General features: G+C 44.8%; 1 protein-coding gene across 4 annotated transcripts in view; it reads right to left on the reverse strand.

The window, feature by feature from the left end:
* The window catches only part of LOC105906330, a 28,402-nt gene extending 8,188 nt beyond the window's left edge, over positions 1 to 20,214 (reverse strand). For 3 of the 4 annotated variants that reach the window (XM_031586069.2, XM_031586068.2, XM_031586067.2), the window contains exons 1-12: positions 20,106 to 20,214; positions 19,614 to 19,839; positions 19,248 to 19,339; positions 17,322 to 17,460; positions 15,622 to 15,739; positions 13,514 to 13,630; positions 11,344 to 11,458; positions 4,232 to 4,378; positions 3,551 to 3,665; positions 1,780 to 3,311; positions 219 to 306; positions 64 to 131 (exon numbers count right to left, since the gene is read on the reverse strand). In XM_031586069.2, the coding sequence (XP_031441929.1) occupies positions 64 to 131; positions 219 to 306; positions 1,780 to 3,311; positions 3,551 to 3,665; positions 4,232 to 4,378; positions 11,344 to 11,458; positions 13,514 to 13,630; positions 15,622 to 15,739; positions 17,322 to 17,460; positions 19,248 to 19,339; positions 19,614 to 19,773 (2,691 nt within the window). In that variant the 5' untranslated portion in view covers positions 19,774 to 19,839; positions 20,106 to 20,214. The remainder of the gene's footprint in view (positions 1 to 63; positions 132 to 218; positions 307 to 1,779; positions 3,312 to 3,550; positions 3,666 to 4,231; positions 4,379 to 11,343; positions 11,459 to 13,513; positions 13,631 to 15,621; positions 15,740 to 17,321; positions 17,461 to 19,247; positions 19,340 to 19,613; positions 19,840 to 20,105) is intronic. The other variant, XM_042710604.1, reaches the window with a different exon arrangement.
* Positions 20,215 to 21,106: the final 892 nt, after the last annotated feature.

A 21,106-nucleotide genomic window follows, 5' to 3' on the forward strand; every position in this document is an offset into this window, starting at 1 on the left:
AGTGACCAAGTAAGGCGTGATTGCCATGGCTAACAGTAGCGATTAGCTTTAGCTTGTCTTTACCTCAAGAGGACAGCAGTAGCTGCTGACGGGATCAGCGCCACGTCCTGCAGCATCTGGACCCTGTGAAGCTGAACAGACAGACAGGGTTGAGGCCTCAGTATCCATAACAGGACCGGAGCTGAATGGACTATCGTGTCCGACTGGACCATTCTTACCAGAACACATTGGGTTGCTGAGCAGCTGTGGATTCCTGACGACTGTCAGCTTTAAAGCTTTCAGGAAAGACTGAAGCATTGGACCCTCCTGTAGAAACAAATGAACAATTACTTTTAATTAATTAATTAATTAATTAATTAATTAATTAATTCAGTCTAATTAAGTCTGGTTCCACACAGTTATCGAAGGGGCACACTCACGTATGAGACAGCCGCCTTTGAAAAGCGCACACACACACACACACACACACACACACACACACACACACACACACACACACACACACACACACACACACACACACACACACACACACACACACACACACACACACACACACACACTAATGTGAGGGAGGTGAGCACACACACCTGAGAGAGAGAGAGAGAGAAGAGGTTGTGAGGAGCACACCAGACACACACACACACTGCTGAGAGAGAAAGAAGAGGATCTGAGTAGCACACACACACACACATCTGAGCGATAGACAAGGGTTTGTGAGGAGCACACACACACACACACACACACACACTCCTGAGAGAGAGAGAGAGAGAGAGAAGAGGATGTGAGTAGAACACTGTGAAAGAAATATGCTATATAATTATTATCATGATATGTGTTGTAGTTTGATATTAGTTTGTTAAATGGAAGACTCAGATGTTTCTTTGTTCTCATTTAGAGGAAGGATGAGTTTGTGAGAATGTGGGGGTTTTGTAACTCAGAGATGTTAAACTCAGACCTGTCATTTCATGTTTAGGGTAGGACTGAATTAGGAGACCATGTGTTTATGTGAACTCATTTTGAATGTTGTGTTAAAGTCTGGGTTTTGGGGGTCTTAGGTAAACATTCTTATCTCTGGGAACCAAGGACGAGATGGTACGACCATGGGAGTGTCATGTCTGTGTTCTGTGATATTTTCTTGAATAAATGGTCAGGCATTTTACCATAGGGGCAGTGTATGGTTGAAGAGTCGTCTGAAACCACTACACTCCTCTGGGCCAGAGTAAATGTCTGTTATTGATTTTATTCTTGGTTGTGTGTGTCTTAATTCTGAGGTTTAATACAGTCCTGGTAAAGGGTGAAAAATTCCCTGACAAACACACAGAAACGCATACACACACAAATGCATACACATCTGATAGAGAGAGAGAGAGAGAGAGAGAGAGAAAAGTATGAGACAGCCGCCTTTGAAAAGCACACACACACAAACACACACACACACACACATACACTAACGTGAGGGAGGTGAGCACACACACCTGAGAGTAAGAGAGAGAAGAGGTTGTGAGGAGCACACCAGACACACACACACACACACCGCTGAGAGAGAAAGAAGAGGATCTGAGTAGCACACACACACACACACACATCTGAGCGAGAGACAAGGGTTTGTGAGGAGCACACACACACACACACACACACACACACACACTCCTGAGAGAGAGAGAGAGAGAGAAGAGGATGTGAGTAGAACACACAGAAACGCATACACACACACAAATGCATACACATCTGATAGAGAGAGAGAGAGAAAAGAGGTTGTGAGTAGAGCACACACACCTGAGAGTGAGTCTGTGGAGAATGGGGTGGAGGCCGGAGGCGAGAGGGGGCCACAGATGATTGGCCTACATCTGGACAGACAGAAACATCTGGTGGAGCCGTTTGCACATGCTCAGTAGCGACAAAGTCAGACACCACCTCCTGCACATGCTCAGTCTCTCTGCAATTAGACTCCGCCTCCTGCAGACGCTCAGTCTCTCTGCAATCAGACTCCGCCTCCTGCAGACGCTCAGTCTCTCTGCAATCAGACTCCGCCTCCTGCAGACGCTCAGTCTCTCTGCAATCAGACTCCGCCTCCTGCAGACGCTCAGTCTCTCTGCAATCAGACTCCGCCTCCTGCACACACTCAGTCTCTCTGCATTCAGACTCCGCCTCCTGCACACACTCAGTCTCTCTGCATTCAGACTCCGCCTCCTGCACACGCTCAGTCTCTCTGCAATCAGACTCCGCCTCCTGCACACGCTCAGTCTCTCTGCAATCAGACTCCGCCTCCTGCATATGCTCAGTAATGACAAAGTCAGATGCCACCTCCTGCACATGCTCAGTCTTTTTGCCTTCAAACTCCGCCTCCTGGGCAAGTTCTGGCTCCGCCCCCTGTACATCCACAATTCGTGGAGTTCCTGGCTCCGCCCCCTGTACGTTCACAATTCGTGGAGTTCCTGGCTCCGCCCCCTGTACGTTCACAATTCGTAGAGTTCCTAGCTCCGCCCCCTGCACATGCTCACTAGTGACACACTCAGACTCCGCCCCCTGTACATTCACAATTTTTGGAGATGCTGACTCCACCCCCTGCACATGCTCAGTATCCGTCTGTATGTGGGGTGGGTGGAGTCTAAGTACAAGTTTCTTTGGAGATCCAGTCTCCGCCCCCTGCAAATGCCCAGTCTCTACAGCCTCAGACGCAGTCTTTGTGAAGCAGTCGGTTTCACTCGTAGCACAGCTAGCAGACGCCTCCACTGGTGAAGCTTCAGCATTTCCGTTGATTGTACACTCCTGCATGACCACCACAGAGGTCACTTCACTAGCAGGGTCCTTGCCAAGGCTGAAGGTAGACTCGCTGGTACTGGGTGGCTGGGTGGGGGAACTACGTGACGGGGCAGCTGTGCTGACCTCTGCTACCCCTGCTGGTTTACCCCAAGACAGTTCCACGCTAGCAGTGGTGGTGACCACAGGCAGGTCTACCTGAAGAGGGCTTTCGAGCCAACAGGGTGTGGGTTTGCCCACAGAGTCTGGGACTGTGGACGACGGCTCGCACTCCATGCTCATCGCCGAGTGCAGTGCAGGTGTTCCCTCGCTGCAGTCTGGAGAGGAGGTTGTGCTCTCTGCCATCGCCTTCAAGGGAGACGACACAGAGCTCCCTCTGGTGGAGAGTGGGGGAACTGCAGATCCCTCTACAGGACCCGACAGACACGGAGCGTTTGGGGTGTCCAGGGGTAATGCCTGAGCAGGGGGAGGATGAGTCTCTTTGACCTTCTTTGGGATCCTGAGCTTTTTTGAACAGGCAAACGGAATGACATGCCATGACACCTTTCCTGCAAACACACAAAAAAACGTAAACGTAAACATGCTGCTCTGAGGAAGTGTTAATCTAAGAGTTCTGCCAAATACCTCACATAATAACAAATCACTGATAATTCAACTCAATCAATGTCACTTATTTCTACAGCACCAATAATAATTAGCATTTTCAAGGTGCTTTACAGAGCTCAAGGTCATACATTCCTAAGTCAAGAAGAAACATAGTATTTCCGGGCTAGGCGGTCAGTCTTACCAAAATGCCTGAGGCTTTCTCTAACCGCCATTTTGTTGAGGTGGAGGGAGATGTGCACCATGCTGGCGCACGGGGGAGGAGTCTGGGTCAGGAGAGCCTGCAGCTGCTGCTGTACCTGCTCAGAGGGACTGAAGCGTCAGAAACACCACCACGTGTGTGTGTGTGTGTGTGTGTGAGACTGGGTAGGGATGTGTGTGTATATGTACATGACTGCAGCTGGACCTGCTCAGAGGGACTGAAGAGTCAGAAACACCACCACGTGTGTGTGTGTGTGTGTGTGTGTGTGTGTGTGTTTGTGTGTGTGTGTGTGAGAGACTGGGTAGGGATCTGTGTGTATATGTACATGACTGCAGCTGGACCTGCTCAGAAGGACTGAAGCGTCAGAAACACCACCGCATGTGTGTGTGTGTGTGTGAGAGACTGGGTAGGGATGTGTGTGTATATGTACATGACTGCAGCTGGACCTGCTCAGAGGAACTAAACGGTCAGAAACACCACCGCGTGTGTGTGTATGTGTGCATGTGTGTGTGTGTGAGAGACTGGGTAGGGATGTGTGTGTATATGTACATGACTGCAGCTGGACCTGCTCAGAAAGACTGAAGCGTCAGAAACACCACCACGTGTGAGTGTGTGTGTGTGTGTGTGTGTGTGCGCGCGCATGTCTGTATGTGTGTGTGTTACCTGATTTGCACAGGACAGCAGCACACCCTGATCCACACTGTCCAGTGTTTTCTCACTGAAGGCCAGCAGGTAGGCCTGTCTCTCCTGGAGCTTCTGTAGCGCTGCCTGCCGAACCTTCAGACGATCAATTTCCGAGGTGTACAGCACCTGCCAAACACACCACAGCAACAGGTGGAGTTTGAGAACATCCGAACACAGACTCTCATACAGATGACAACCATGCTACCTCAGCTAAACTTGCATGTATTTGCATACGTGTGTGTGTGTGTGTGTGTGTGTATTGTAAGATAAATTTGAATTATCAAATGTATCAAATGAAGTATATCAAATGAAAAAAATCAGACAGAGACAGCAAGTTAAATTCACGTGGAAAATGAAAAGCTAGACGAGAGAGCAAGTTAAAACTGGGACAGAAGGCTGTGAGAAAGGGCAGTGAAACTAAATTTACGAGAAAACATAAGTGGCCAGTCTGTGGCGCAGAGAAGGGAAAGCTTTCAGACGATAAAGATGTGTCAGCAGATGAAAAACAGAAGTTCTGAAAATGGAAAATACCACAAGAATCATGTGTTATTACTATGTGCAGAGTGGACGAGACAGGATGTCACTATCTCATGATGGGCGGCCCAGGGGCCCAGAGTGACATCACTGGATTAGGCCTTAAAAGTTTGAACATTGCCTGTATCAGATCAGAATGCATTCTCCAGCTTGCTCGACTGAACTTGATTGTTTGTTAGGCAAGTTGTATTGTGTCAGTATCTACCAGTAAAACTTATCTTGTTACAACAAATTGCTTCGTATGGTGGTTCCTCTCTAAAACAACACGCAAGAGTAAAAAATACTCTTACAGTGTGTGTGTGTGTGTGTGTGTGTGTGTGTGTGTGTGTGTGTGTGTGTGTGTGGATGTTTATATAGAAGATGCATCTCTCCAAAGCCACCTATGGTACAGTAGTAATGGGTGTACCTTACAGTATGGTTCAGTACAGCACAGGTACATTTAAATCAGCATATGTGCTGTCTGAATATTGATTAATTAAAATGTAAGCACGCTGCGCACAGCCATATCGTTTAACAGGTGCATTATCACACACACACAGATCAACAAACCCCAGGAAACACGTACCATCCAAACACCATCACATGATAGCGACTCTCTCAGTTTGATTTCGACAGAGCCAACAAAGTTTAACGACTTCAAGCAACAACCACCAGGGCCCCGTTCGTCGTAAGGGCTGAAGCTAAGTTAATCAATTGTTCTATTAGCCCGTTAACATTAGCGAACAGGATATATCGGCTCGTCAAAGGCTGGTCTTCATCCAAATCATGTGGTTAATTTCAACCAGGCTAAACTTATCAGGGCAATTGCGCTTGCACGTCCTACTTCAAAAGGCAGGAAAGGTCGATCAGCAAAATAATGATTTTGTAACGGTATAATGGTTCTAAACTCAAAGAGAAAGGCTCTTTTTTTTTCAAGAAGCGGTGTATGGGGCTGTTTATGGGCCGATATCTATGTATGTATAGATTACAGCAAGTGTGATCTGGTACAGTAGGTAGCACTCTCGGTTAGTAGCTGCAAGGTTGCTAGTTCGATTCCCCTCACCTCATTATTAAGTGTAGTTTTACATTTCCTTGTAAGTCGCTTTGAATAAAAGCGTCTGTTAAATGACTAAATGTAAATGTATTAATAAGAAATGCAATAAATTGAAGAAGTGAAAAGAAATTGTGTGTATTTCTCCCTATTCTTATCATAAGTCCTATGGTGTACTAATAACACTGTCATAGACAGTCAATGCTCGGCTGTGATGTTTGCCATAAATGGCTCGAGAAGGTCTTGTAAATAAATTATTCCTTGTCGGCTGAATCTGTAGCGCTCATACAAGAACTCATCATGATTGATGAATGGATCTTGGCGATCGCGAAGAACTCTCTTCCTATGAAGCGCCAATCTAACTAATATCGCTCTTTGGTCAATGGGATCCCTTCTAGGGCTGAACGATTAATTGCATTTGCGATTTAATTGCGATATGATAGAACGCAATTTTCTAACCGCAACGTCCACGATTAAAAATGTGATCTTAAAAAAAATATATATATATATATATATATATATATATATATATATATTTTTTTTTCTTTTCTTCAGATGGTACATTTTGCACACAGTGTTTAAAAAGTGAATGCCTTGTGTTTATTCTTACAATGACTTTGTTTAAAATACTTAAATGCACACCGATTTGTTGTTCTTGATTCTGTAATGAGCAGTTAAATAAAAATTTTAATTGTGGGAAATAATATTTTACACTAAATGTATCTAATGGTCATATTGAAATAATTCATTACGATTTGTAATAAATCGCATATTAAATCGCAATCGCAATATTGGGGGAAAAAAAATCGCAATTAGATTATTTCCCCAAATCGTTCAGCCCTAATCCCTTCTCTTTCCGGGAGTGTGGCAAGCTTATCCAGCTACACTTAAGTTAGCCTGCGCTGGAGCAGGTTAGAGCTAATTGATATGTTGCTATGGTATGGTGATTTATCGAAAGTTGATTCCACGAACCAAAAAGAGGGGCGTTTTTTTATCTTAGCCTGAAAATTAGCTCGCTAACGCGCTTAGCGAGCTACGACGAATAGGGCCCAGGTCAAGTCACCCAAACACTCTGGAGAAGCCTCCGCTAATAAACACATGCAACTGGAAAATCGACAATTTCTCCTGTAAGCTCACTATTATAAAACTAACAAAATAAAACGAACTAAAATAAAACTAACTAACTATTATAAAACTAACAAAACTATTGGCGACATAAACAATATGTTAACGCAAACGGCCCATCCAACATATATAAGTAACATCGACTGCTCTGCCAAAATAATTTTCTTTGGCTTGCCTGGTTGGTCATTGTTGGTTGATACACTAGTCCCAGGGTTCTCTATCGTGTTTGTTTGTTTTTTAATCCATTTCCAGATGCTTACTGATTTGTTTGTTAAAAGCTAGATAACAAACTAAGCTAGGAACCTAGGATTCCAACTCTTCTACCTCCAGCTTGTTTGGTTCTCCTTTACAAGGTCTTTACTTTTTTTCTCTCATTTTATCGTTGGTCAAGGTTTCTAAAAGGTCTTTATTTTTCTAATGTTATCGTTAGTCAATGGTTCAGGGCTGCTTTTAAGCCATGAGTTCATTGCTGCTTTTTGCAACACCACCAAGTTCAAGGCTTTCATTCACAGAGAGCTACACACACACACACACACACACACACACACAGTCATGGCTTGGATTAACCGAGAGCTACACACTGCTACACACACACACACACACAGTCATGGCTTTGATTCACAGAGAGCTACACACACACACACAGTCATGGCTTGTATTCACCAAGAGCTACACACTGCTACACACACACACAGTCCTGGCTTGGATTCACAGAGAGCAAGAACAGTGATAAAACATAAACTCCACTTGGCCTGTTTTGTCACTCTGGATAAAATCATCTCTTAAAGGCACATTATGTTATTATGTTTTCTCCATTTTTGAAGTTTGTTTCTGTACATAACTAATTTTTCGAACACATTCATGTTGATGGCATCTGATGGTGTGAAGGACAGATGTTGTTAATTCCTTTATCCACATGGATATTTAGCTACTGCCTAGTTGTGTGATCTGGCTCCTAAAATTGCTTTTACAATACAACACTGCCAGATATGAGTGAGTGTGTGTGTGTGGCTTTTACAGTACAACACTGCCAAATATGTTGGCCAAATATAGGATTCAGTAGCTTAACCAGCTTTTACCAATGCCATCTGTGATGTTGTTGGTGTTTGCAAGGCAAGTATGTTGGCATTCAGCTTCTTAGGTTGCTAGTATTAGACGAAAAATAAATGCAATCTAAATATCTTTAATATTCTGTGCTGTACTGTATCTTCTGTTCGGTGAGCATTTAAGTCCTCTGGTGGTTTTAAAGACTCGTCTTCTTGATTCTAGATCATTTTTCACAAACACTGATGTGCCTGTGCCCTCTGCCAGGACAGGCCAGCTGTGTTGTGTTCTCCTACCCCAGGGGCTTCCAAATGACCCCCCTCTCCTTTCTGCCCTCCCTGTGTCTTTCTGTGCTTTTAGGATACACTAGTGAATGTGTATAGTGTTCTTAGTGCTCGACAGATACATGAATGAAAGCTCTCTGCGTCTGCTTGTGAGTAATCTGGCGTCTGCTTCCCAAGTTCTCGAGAAACAGGTGGCTCTTTTCGTCTGTCTTTTCACCAACCTGCCACACTCCTGATTAATTAAATGACACACACACACACACACACACACACACACACACACACACACACACACACACACACACACACACACACACACACACACACACACACACACACACACACACACGTCTGACTGTTTGCCCGTTACGGTCAGTGCAACAACAAGCAGGATCTGTTGAGTAATGTAATATTCTCACCCTATCTATTTAGAATCATAGCCCGAAATGTTTAGTTCCATGAAATGAACATCACAGCTACAGCAGCTGAGTGACTGTGTTTAAGCCACTAAGTTACTGTGCTTGAGCCACCGAGTGACTGTGTTTGGGCCACTAAGTTACTGTGTTTGAACCACTTCTCAGACCATCTCTGAAGCTACAGGCTTACAACCGTGCGTCCTTTCCGCTTTTCACTTCATTCAACCATAAAACCATAATATTTTACACTGACTAAGAGTCACTCCTGAGTGTGTTTGACTGGGGAGTCACTATGTTTGAGCCACTTCTCAGACCATCTCTGAAGCTAAATAACATCCTATTCCTTTTCTAGGAGCTTTGAAGACCACCCAGAGTGGCCCGTGTTCCCTTGCCTTCCTCTTCCTCCTATTCCTTTCTGTCCCCCTTCCCCCGTCCCTTTCTCCTTCCCTGTTTGTGAAGATCTTTAAGGCCACTTCAACAGCGTCAGCAGCAGCCTTGCCCTTTAGCTCCCTTGGCAGCACAGAGCACAGAGTGTTCAGTGAGCGCTACTGATAGCAGCAGCAAGGTATGAGCCAATGATAGCATTTTGTGATGTGTCCAGGGTCCCTGCGGGGGGAGATGGTTCCGACAGCTGTTATGAGAACAAGCTGGGACTCAGTATGTCTAGAATGTTCTTTGTTCCGATGTTGATTTGAAGGAAAAGAAGGAATCCAGTGCTTTCAGCTTATGGGGCAAACCAGTCTGATGTGTTACCTGCATCACAAACTTTATATTTTTTCATGTTTTGATATGTTTTTTTACTTTTGTATCTTTAAAAAGAGTTAACCATCATATTACGCATGCAACTGTGGTTTGATCAAGTTCTGTGTTCAAGGCCTGTCTCCACTCAAGGTTTTACGGTGTGCCCCCTCTGAAGGTCGTGTTAACCCTCATCAGTAATTTATGCTCGTGAAGGAGTCAGGAGTCTTGCGCCTGGCTGATTGTATCAGCGTTACTATGGAGATGGGGCTCGCTAGCAGGCTACATCCCCCGATCAAGAACCTGAAGAATGTAGAGGGAGACTCGGAAGCCTGGTACAGGCCTTCACTATACAAAAATAACTTATATTTAATATATAAACTCGTCAAAAAAAGTTTGGAAATGTGTGTTTGGTCGAATATTTCTCTGTTGTTACAATGCTAATTAGCATTGAATTATATATCGTTGGAAAACCTGTTTATTTACCTTTACAATGATGTCCAATATAAAATACAATACCAATTGACATTGTAACAAAAGAGAAATAAATCGACCAAACTTTTTTTTACGAGTTTATAATAACTTATGTACTTCACTAACCATCCTTTATATCTCAGCGGCTTCAGAAGGCCTACAGGGAGATGGTGTGAGGCATAGTGATATGATAATGTCACCATGATAGAAGGTTTTGTTGTTTTGTTATTTTTGTGTGTGTGTGTGAGTATAGAAAGGCTGCATAAAGTAAAAACAAAAAAAGATAAAGAAAATAAAAAGGTTGAAAACGTATTTAAAAAAAAGTTGTTATATATTTGGTTACAACTGCATGCTTAAATTGTCAATGTTGGCTTGAGGTAGACTAAATGTACAGATGTTTGAGATAACATGGTGAAACCTCTTGTCTTTTCACACAAACACACAGGCAAACACATTGTGTTGGCTTGAGGTAGACTGAATGTACAGCAGGGCCATTATTTCAGAAGCAAAAACAAACCGAGAGAGAGAGAGAGAGAGAGAGAGAGAGCAGCGAGGGTGAAGGACCAGATGTAACAACACAGAAAAAAGTTTGAATAATAGGATGGTGCTTATTGTCCACTGCACAGACGAAAGGAAACCATGCTATTTTTGGATTTGAGTTCATTCCCAATAAGGGAAACGAAATCAGGTCAAAACTATCTTTTTGTTCCTGTTTTAGGTTGGAGGGTAACCCTATAAAGTCAATTATTTCCCCCTATGTATTACTCTTGTATTATTAATTATATTAATTGCATATTGTTTATTAACTATGAAGAGAATATTTGTCTAAAACACTTAAGACTTGCGCGTAGGTATTTTCTCTCAGACTTGGGAAAGCAACTGATGGGAAAAAAAAAGACTCATCTGGCTTGAGGGATAGGTGTGCAGGTTTGGACAGTTTTGTTTTAAAGTAAAAGAAAAGTTTTTGTTTAAAAAGTATGAACTTTAACGGCTCCACCTCCGTCCCGTGTCAGAATGAAAGATGACATGTTGACTGGCCCTATCCATGATTGATTTTAAAATTCATTAACAGTTTAGTTCAAACAGATAGCTCAAATTCTGCTCTGGTCAACATTCAGATAAACCTTGACCAACTCAATCTGCTCCTGAACACCAGAAAACATAAACATTGGGTCATCTTAGGGAGTCTTCTTCAAAATCAGTCCAGTAGAGTTGGTAAACATGAGTTTAAAATGTTTGCCTCACTGTCCTAACTTGTCACATTGTGTTCACACAGGGATTCTTCCTAAACCAGTCAGTTCCAGTACAGTTGTTCTGATTAATGCTGTGTAATGCTCTGACACTGAGCGTTAAATAAACTAGTTTCACACATCAACGCCATTGCTTGTTTGTCATTAATGGATCAGCCTGTCCTCATAAAAAAGGACACAGGAAGTTGTGACCCACCTTGGCGTCAGACATGATCTTCATGGCAGACTGGACCAGGAGGTCCCGGATCTCCGTGAGTGCCTGCTTCACGTCCTCCTTGAAGCCCTCCAGCACGTCCTCCAAGTCCAGCTGCCTGAGGAGGTCCAAGGGTCAAAGGTCAATGTGGGCCAGGCATGTGCACTATTATTCAGCCCCAAGCATCAGTACTTTGTGGAGCATCCTTTAGCCTACATAACTTCTAATGTGTTTTCGGTAAGTTGCTTACCTAAGTCGGAGAGAAAAGACCTGTGCGCATGTCTTAAGTCTTTTAGACAAATATTCCCTTTATAATTAATAAACAATATATAATATATATAAATAATACAAGATTAATACATAAGAGGAGAATTGGAATTGGATATTTGACTTTATAGGGTTACCCTCAAACCTAAAACAGGAACCAAAAGATAGTTTTGACCTGATTTCATTTCCCTTATTGGGAATGAACTAAAATCCAAAAATAGCAATTCCTTTCGTCTGTGCAGTGGACAATATGTGTTTTCGGTAAGTGCTGACAAGCCTCTTATACCACTCTATTTGAATCTTTGCCCATTCTTCACATGCAAAAGCCTCTAGCTCATTGATGTTTGGTGGCATCCGTGCTGCAACTGCCTTCTTTAAATCCCACCAAAGATTTTCAAACGGATTGAAACCTGGGGACTGTAGGGCCAATGATTTTCCGTTTCAAATTCATTTTGTTCACCCTGAGGTAGATTGATGGCTTAAAATGAGTGAATAATATGTTCCCTTCTTAGATTGTTGTTTGCCAGCCATCAACAGAACAGAAGACCAAACATTTTTTGTTTTAAATGCGATTGGGAAGACGAGCGAGTGAATGTGACTGAATGTGGCTTTAGCGGAGGTGTGTGGGTCAGAGTTCAGCGCAGACGTGACATTTTCTCAGTGGTTTTGTTCTTTAATTAATGTTTGTTCATCATTGCAATCGTTGTTGTGTTTATTTCAAAGAAATACAGCCTTGCAGCCCAAAATACAGGGGAATTTGGGCGATTTGTATGCACAAAATGATGTTTCCGTCTGAAAGTTGCAATTCCGTTTCAAAGGGTACATTCCGCGAATTCCGTCCGTTTTCCGTTATCGCGGAAAATCATTGGCCCTAGGACTGAGAAGGCCACTCCAGGATTGAAACCTGGGGACTGAGAAGGCCACTCCAGGATCTGTTGAAACCTGGGGACTGAGAAGGCCACTCCAGGATCTGTTGAAACCTGGGGACTGAGAAGGCCACTCCAGGATCTGTTGAAACCTGGGGACTGAGAAGGCCACTCCAGGATCTGTTTCTCTACCAAGCTTTGGTTGATTTGGAGGTGTGCTTGGGATCACTGTCTTGCTGGAGAGTCCAAGGATCACCAAGGTTCAATATCCCAACAGAAGGAATCACATTCCTCTTTAAAATGGCCTGGTAATTCTGGGAATCCATGAGGTCAACATTGCCAGTTCTTGCAGCAGAAGCCCCCACCCCCACCCCATCATGAATGGTGGTATTCTTCTGGTCAAAAGCCTGGCCTTTCTCACGTTGGACATGCCTGTCCAAAGTCGTCCTGGCATACTGTAGTCAACCTTTGATGTTCCTCGTGGTCAAGAGTGGAGTGCGTCTTGGAGTCCTTGTTTATTCAGTGCTCGTCTTTGCCAATGAAGCACTTATTCCGGCCTTCATCAGGTCATCCTGTAGGTGGTTTTGCAGTAACACAGGGTTTTTTCTTAGTTGTTCTGATTAAGTTGCTAAGGGCTCTTGGTGATGACATTTTGGGATTTCTCCCATGGCTAGGCAGGTTTGCAGCTGTGCCATAAGTTTTAGACTTCCTTATAATGCTCCCAATGGTGTCTCTTGGAATGTTAAATCTTTGGGAAATCTTCTTATACCCAATTCCCTTCAGGTGCAATTAAATAATTTCCTCTCTCCTCCACACACACACCCAGACACACATACCGTCCTTCCAAGTCCTGCAGGCTGCGCTGTGTGTACGCTCTCTGCTCCTTCATCGACACACACACACACACACACACACACACACACACACATACCGTCCTTCCAAGTCCTGCAGGCTGCGCTGTGTGTACGCTCTCTGCTCCTTCATCGACACACACACACACACACACACACACACACACACACACACACACACACACATACCGTCCTTCCAAGTCCTGCAGGCAGCGCTGTGTGTACGCTCTCTGCTCCTTCACCTTGTGGACCAGAGCCTCCAGCCTCTGCCTCCGCTCCGACACCACCTCCGCCACAAACTGGAAACTACAACACAGGAAGGACCACGCACACACATGTATGAGAGACGGCGAGAGAGAAAGAGAGTGTGTGTGTGTGTGTGCACGCATGTGAAAAAGACAAAGTACACGCAGGCCAGTGTGTCTGTGTGTGTTTGTGTGTGTGTGTGTGTGTGTGTGTACGCATGTGAAAAAGACAAAGCACACGCAGGTCAGTGTGTGTGTGTGTGTGTGTGTGTGTATGCATGTGAAAAAGACAAAGCACACGCAGGTCAGTGTGTGTATGTGAAAAGACAAAAATACACACAGGGTGAATGCTAAGTCTGCTAAGTGTGTGTGTGTGTGTGTGTGTGTGTGTGTGTGAAGACAGACCAAAAAGAGGTTTCACCATGTTATCTCAAACATCTAGACTTTCACAACTGCTTCATCACATACTTATCTGTGTGGGGTTGTAATATATGTATTCATATCGAGTAGCACAGTAGTAAAATGATGTAAAACACAGTTAAAATCCAGAGGTTAAGTTTCAGCAAATTAATGATTTAGCTATTCAGCTAAAAAAACAAAACACAAAAAAACAAACAGAGGGGTTCTGTATGGGTTCCTTGAAAGTTCACTGCGGATATTTCCGCCATGTTGGACTCTGTAGAGTGACTCAACATTCTCTGCAGCAACTGCTGATTAGCTGGATGTTTTTGAGTCACTGAGTGACAAGGGTCAAGGCAAAGGGTGTTCCTCAGGTCAAGTGTAGGGTCATGGGGAGAATTGGATTTGTCGGTACATTTTCTTATACCACAGATAGATGGAGGCTCAGTCGGAGAATGATCAATCTGTAAACAGGCTTTATTTTTACATTGATGCGCATCAAGGGAGAGAGGAAGGTTTCACTTAGAAGATTCACCCATGTCTCTGATTGGACCCATGGGAACAGTCCAAGTTTAAGTATCCTAAACAGAACAATGGGTGTCAATAGCCCCGACCCTACATGAATATGTATCAGTCTGCTTACTCTAATAAGGGAATTGCCACAATGTTGTTTAACGGGGGAAGTTGTTAATTAGAGGATCCGCCCGTGAGCAAATGTTTCAGAGGCCTGTATCATGGGGGTGGGGATGTGTAAGGAATACAATGACACTCTGATAAGAGGTTGTGACAAGACACCTATGCAATCACACCTCCTGCTATCCCAAGGACACAGTATTCCACACGGCAGGACCCTTAACCAGAGACCCTGGTTGGAGAACCAAGATTCCAAGACTAATTAAGAACGAAAATTCCAATGAATATGAGATTCATTGCATTATTATCAGTATTAATTATGATCTTTAATCCTGATTTGCAACTCCTTCAGTTTCAACACTCAAAGAGAATGCTTGGAGCCTCTTAATTTTTTGCATGTTTTTTTTTAACTCTATGGGCAACAAGAAAGCACAGAGAGAACAGCAGCAGCACCTAAGCAAAGGCTTGTAAACGAGTTAGTTAGCTAGCATCAGCTGGCAGGTTTTTCACAGTTGTTGGCTACCGCAAGCTAACGCTATCTTGTTGTTGTTAACATTGCATTGCCTTTCAATAGAGTAAACACACTTTATCAGCTGAATAGTGCTATTTGCAATTTATGGCTCTAGACAATCTTGATACCTGCCAGAATTCAAACCAGATGGCTAGGGGGGATGTGTAGGCCTAATCTGTGTGGGTGTGGAGGGTAATCTATAGGGGTACAGGGTGGTGTGTTTGGCTAATTTGTGTGGGGGTAATCTGTAGGGGTACAGGGTGGTGTGTTTGGCTAATTTGTGTGGGTGTAATCTGTAGGGGTACAGGGTGGTGTGTGGGTGTAATCTGTAGGGATACAGGGTGGTGTGTGGGTGTGGGGTAATCTGTAGGGGTACAGGGTGGTGTGTGGGTGTGGGGTAATCTGTAGGGGTACAGGGTGATGTGTGGGTGTAATCTGTAGGGGTACAGGGTGGTGTGTAGTTATATAGGGATGGTGAATGGGGGGCGTGGGGGTAATCTGGGGTTTACCTGTGGTTCCTGTGCAGTGTGAGCTGGCAGTCCCTGCAGGTGAGTTTGCTGCAGGTGAGGCAGAAGAGCTTGTAGGGCTCGTCCTTGTGTATGGAGCAGTATCTCTTCCTGGCAAAACCTGAGGCAAAACAGGCGCCCTTTATCATCTCCACAAAGAACACACAGTCACACACACAGTCACACACACTCCTCCCTGACCAGAGATGACTCCTCCCCCATCTGGCATGGTTAACAGTCCAAGCTGAATATCAGCGGTTACTCACAATCCACTTCATGCTACATATTTAATCTTTTACATTAGAGATGGTTATGGCTACCACTTATATAAAATACCAAAATACTAAATGCTATTACTAACAATAACGCACAGTATACACATAAACAGGAAATAATGATTACATCAAGCAAGAATTGGGTTAAGAGTTACTGATGCAATCCTGATATCATTTTTACTCACATCCTGTCACTGATATCAACAGTTGTGGCACTCTGTGTGTGTGTGTGGGAGTGAGTGAGCGAAAGAGAGGTAGCGAGAGTGTGTGTGTGTGTGTGGGAGTGAGTCAGCGAGAAGAGAGGTAGAGAGTGTGTGTGTGGGAGTGAGCGAAAGAGAGGTAGAGAGAGAGTGTGTGTGTGTGTGTGGGAGTGAGTCAGCGAAAGAGAGGTAGAGAGTGTGTGTGTGTGTGTGTGTGTGAGTGAGCGAGAGAGAGGTAGAGAGAGTGTTTGTGGGAGTGAGTGAGCGAAAGAGAGGTAGAGAGAGAGAGTGTGTGTGTGTGTGTGTGTGTGTGTGTGTGTGTGTGTGTCTGTCTGTCTGTGTGTGTGGGAGTGAGTGAGGGAAAGATAGGGTAGAGAGAGCGTGTGTGTGTGGGAGTGAGAGAAAGAGGTAGAGAGAGCGTGTGTGTGTGTGTGTGGGAGTGAGTGAGCGAAAGAGAAGTAGAGAGAGTGTCTGAGTGAGTAAGAGAGAGAATATGTGTCTGTGTGTGTGAGTGAGTGTGTTTGTGTGTGAGTGAGTGAGTGAGTGAGTGTGTGTATAAGTGAGAGAGAGAGAGAATGTGTGTGTGTGTGTGTGTGTGTGTGAGAGCGTGTGTGAGCGAGTGTGTGTGCGAGTGAGGTAGAGAGAGGGAGCATGTGAGTAAGTGAGTGTGTGTGTGTGTGTGTGTGTGAGAGAGCGTTTGTGAGCGAGTGTGTGTGCGAGTGAGGTAGAGAGAGGGAGCATATGAGTGAGTGAGTGAGTGTGTGTGTGTGTGTGTGCGAGTGTGTGCGTGTGTGTGAGTGAGGTAGAGAGAGGGAGCATGTGAGTGTGTGTGTGTGAGAGCGTGTGTGTGTGTGTGTGTGTGTGTGTGTGTGTGTGTGTGTGTGTGTGTGTGTGTGAGCGCGTGTTTGAGCGAGTGTGTGTGCGAGTGAGGTAGAGAGAGGGAGCATGTGAGTGTGTGTGTGTGTGTGTGAGAGCGTGTTTGAGCGAGTGTGTGTGCGAGTGAGGTAGAGAGAGGGAGCATGTGAGTGTGTGTGTGTGTGTGTGTGTGTGTGTGTGTGTGTGTGTGTGTGTGTGAGAGCGTGTTTGAGCGAGTGTGTGTGCGAGTGATGTAGAGAGAGGGAGCATGTGGGTGTGTGTGTGTGTGTGTGTGTGTGTGTGAGAGAGCGTGTTTGAGCGAGTGTGTGTGCGAGTGAGGTAGAGAGAGGGAGCATGTGAGTGTGTAGGTTACCTGAGGAGGTAATCTGGGTCTGTATGGTGTGGTCTCGCGTCATCCGTACCCTCCTGTGCGCGGACACACACTCCACACACAGCGCCTCCCCACACTCCACACACCAGCCCTCCACCGCAGGAGCCGCACACCCTCCACACTGGTCAACACGGAGAGGCAGGGCACACGCTTTCATTAAAGCAGCATTAAGTAGGATTTCACCACACATCAGGCCTCCATCACAAGCCCCAGCACCCGCACCGGCGCAGGTCACACTTTCATTAAAGCAACATTAAGTAGGATTTCACCACACATCAGGCCTCCATCACAAGCCCAAAGCCACAAAACCCCCGCACCCGCACAGGCGCAGGGCCCACACTTTCATTAAAGCAACAATAAGTAGGAATTTACAGTCTTTCTGTCATCTTGTGTGCTAGTTTGTCATTTCAGAGCATCCCAATGGACCCTATCTCTCTGCCCTTTTCAGCACCTGCAGTCTGCTGTTGGTGTAACTGTATGCAGGGGCGCAGATAGCACTGGGGACGGGGGGGACATGTCCCCCCCCAGATTCATAGTGACCCCAATCCGTCCCCACCATTCTCATACGTAAGGCGACAATCATCAGTTAATAACTCTGCACAGCTGATTAGGCGATGTTGGCGTCCCCCCCCAGTTCAAAAATCCCATCTGCACCGCTGACTGTATGTTAGCTAAGTTTAACATGGTCAACAATCCTCATTCACAAGTCAAGCAGGTGAGCATCTCGTGTTTTCAGTACTTCTTGACAAAGCATTTAATAAGAAATCAATAAGTCAATTTCTGTATGTGTGACACCCAAGTTTTAACGGTTCCTTTAAAAATGTAACTTTTTTTTTTAATGTATGCATCTGGAATTCTTACTAACTTCAAGGCATTGGTAGCAGGGCAGCCTGAGTGAACAGTCTTGCTGCTACTGGTGCCGATGCAGAGCACGAGCACAGAGAGATGAAAGCTGTGCAAGCGCAGAGAGATGAAAGCTGTGCAAGCGCAGAGAGATGAAAGCTGTGCAAGCGCAGAGATGAAAGCTGTGCCAGCGCAGGGAGATGAAAGCTGTGCAAGCGCACAGGCTCAGGCTCAGAGAACACCATCATCTGGACCGTCACTGCAGACATATTTATCTATCGACTGACTGACTGACTGATTTACGCGACCTGAATGGCGGTGCTTGTCTGTAAGCCTCTGGCCATTTACCATGGAGTTTGTTCCTCTTCAAGAACAGGGTGATGTTAAAGAGCATTTACCATGGAGTTTGTTCCTCTTCAAGAACAGGGTGATGTTAAAGAGCATTTACCATGGAGTTTGTTCCTCTTCAAGAACAGGGTGATGTAAAAGAGCACAACGGCAGTCACAACTCGATTGCATTCTCAGAGTTACAAGCCCCGTCCAAAATAAAAACAGAGGCATAACATTGTGGGACAGCTCTTTGGATGAGGCTTGGCGTCGTCCAACAAGGCTACTGCAGTTCAGGGCACTGAAGCACGTTCATTACAGATCGTCATGGCTACACCAAGTGGACAGACATACACCTTATGATACTGCAAAACGGACACAACCGAACACGTTAAAAGAGCATTCAGTCTGCACTTTATCTAAAATGATTCTTATATTGACAGCTCCACTCTTACACAGAGAGAGAGATAGAGAGAGAGAGAGAGGAGAGAGAGAGAGAGAGAAGGCCAGCTTTGCTCAGCTGCAGGTCTCTCACTAGCTCACAGCTTCACTCTTACACACACTTACACAGAGAGAGAGAGATAGAGAGAGAGAGGCCAGCTTTGCTCAGCTACAGGTCTCTCATATTTCCCAGCTCACATTTAGACATATTTTCATCACATTCCACTCAGCTGTGTTTACATGAGGCCCTGTGTAAAATTAGGCTTGTTCTACTGGGATATGCTATGTGGTACTTACTTTCTGTGAGGATGACAGGGACGAGACGTCGCAGAACAGAGGATTGGGTGTGACATTTTTAGGCGCGTACAACATTCCACACAGGGGACACACTGTTGGCAGATAGAGAAATAGACCACATGGTCAACAGTTTTGTGTTACGAATTCAAAGCTGTTATTTTCAACTTCGAATGAACTACGGTCTATTTGACATTATGACAGTCGGACACTTCTGAGCCTACAACAAAACAAACTAAACGAAATAAAAAAATAAATGTCTGCGGTTCGTTTACAATTGACACTCACTGCGGTGTTGTAGAATGCTAATAATTACGACAGGCTACATGCAAAATAGTCAAACAGACAGAGCTTCCGTACCAACCCTACCTGCTAATTCATGGTTTGGTGAAGGCATGCAATTACTGCACATGGAGTGTAGGCATGGTAACAACAGCGGGTTCGTGTCGGTCCTCAAAGAAATCCTGCAACCCGCACAGGTTCCCAACAGACTATCCGTCCCCACGTCCGGAGAGGGCAGGGGAGACATTGCTGTGCGAATCTTTCCACATAAATCAAGTTGTTGCGTCGCTCGCACCCCACGGGAGTAAATTAGCTATCAAATCAAAATAAGAACAAAAATGTTGAACTGTCAGCCAACTCGTCGCGTGGCAATGCGATTTAAGAGACAAGTGAAGTCTAATTAGCAACCCAGTAGACCCACGCCAGAGCTTTAAAAAGTTGTCGTAGTTAGCGATAAACAGCAGTAAATAAACTAAAGTCAAGACCGACAAGAAATGAATGTAAAGTTATTGACCGATAGCGTAAAGTTCAAAATGGTCGAGAATTTAGACGGGAAGATGACTTGAGTGGGAAAATTACCTTTGAATCCTCTAAATGTCTTCACGAGCGTTTGGCAAATAATGTGGTGTCCTTGAGGTACAATAGGCAGGCACAACCACCCAAGTAGCGGGTTTCCTGGAGGAACGACTAACATGGAGGGGAGGGGAGGGGGGTGTCATGCATGAGTTTAATCCCACCCAATCCGTGTTGTCACACCCCCTGACACCTCTACAACAAGAGGATGAATCGTTTCCCACAACGTCAAAGCACACTGCAGTGGCACAGTATGCAGTATGCACAATTCTCTTGAAGTGACACGTGTAAATATAAGTTCTCTTGTGTGGGCCATTAAAAGGCTCTCTAATGCATTAACCGGGAACCAAACCTTGGCCATTTAATTACCAGGTACATCATGATAACTACAATATCACCAACACTGACACATGCTATATTTTGATATACTTTAGATTAGCACTTAGCTAGCGAACAGTGTTATCTCAAAATCTTCAAACAAAAGTCACATAAAGTATTACACAGCATTAGCCTACAACCAGCTATAAGCCTACTCATCATCATAGGCTACCGTCTTCACTATATTGCGTTTCTAAGGACCTCTATTTACATCTGGTAGTTCACATTGGAATGCGCCTGTCCTCACGCAGGTGAATGACCTCACAGGCTCAAGCTTTTCAACGATCGAATGAGGTACTCATTACCCTTACTAAGAAAGGTATCTAGGACCAGCAGATAAGTGTTACCCCAACCCGGATATCAGAGAATTTAGGGAGACCGTTGTTGCACGCACTGCTGCTCCTGCAGTAAATTACAAATGTCACATCGGAGGAAGTGAAGACGATAAGCTTACGTGACAAAAGTCAGGTGTGTATATGAGACCCTGAGATCTGTGTCAATGAGAGTTTGAAACTCTGCTCAGTTTTTGTAGTGTCTACAACATGCACGCTAGTTTAGTTGAGTCTCCCACCACGCCCCCATTGATAGTTTTATGACGCAATGCATGTTGCAGCCGCACTATTGGTTGA

Source organism: Clupea harengus, chromosome 19 (assembly GCF_900700415.2).
Source record: "Clupea harengus chromosome 19, Ch_v2.0.2, whole genome shotgun sequence".
Lineage (NCBI taxonomy): Eukaryota > Metazoa > Chordata > Actinopteri > Clupeiformes > Clupeidae > Clupea > Clupea harengus.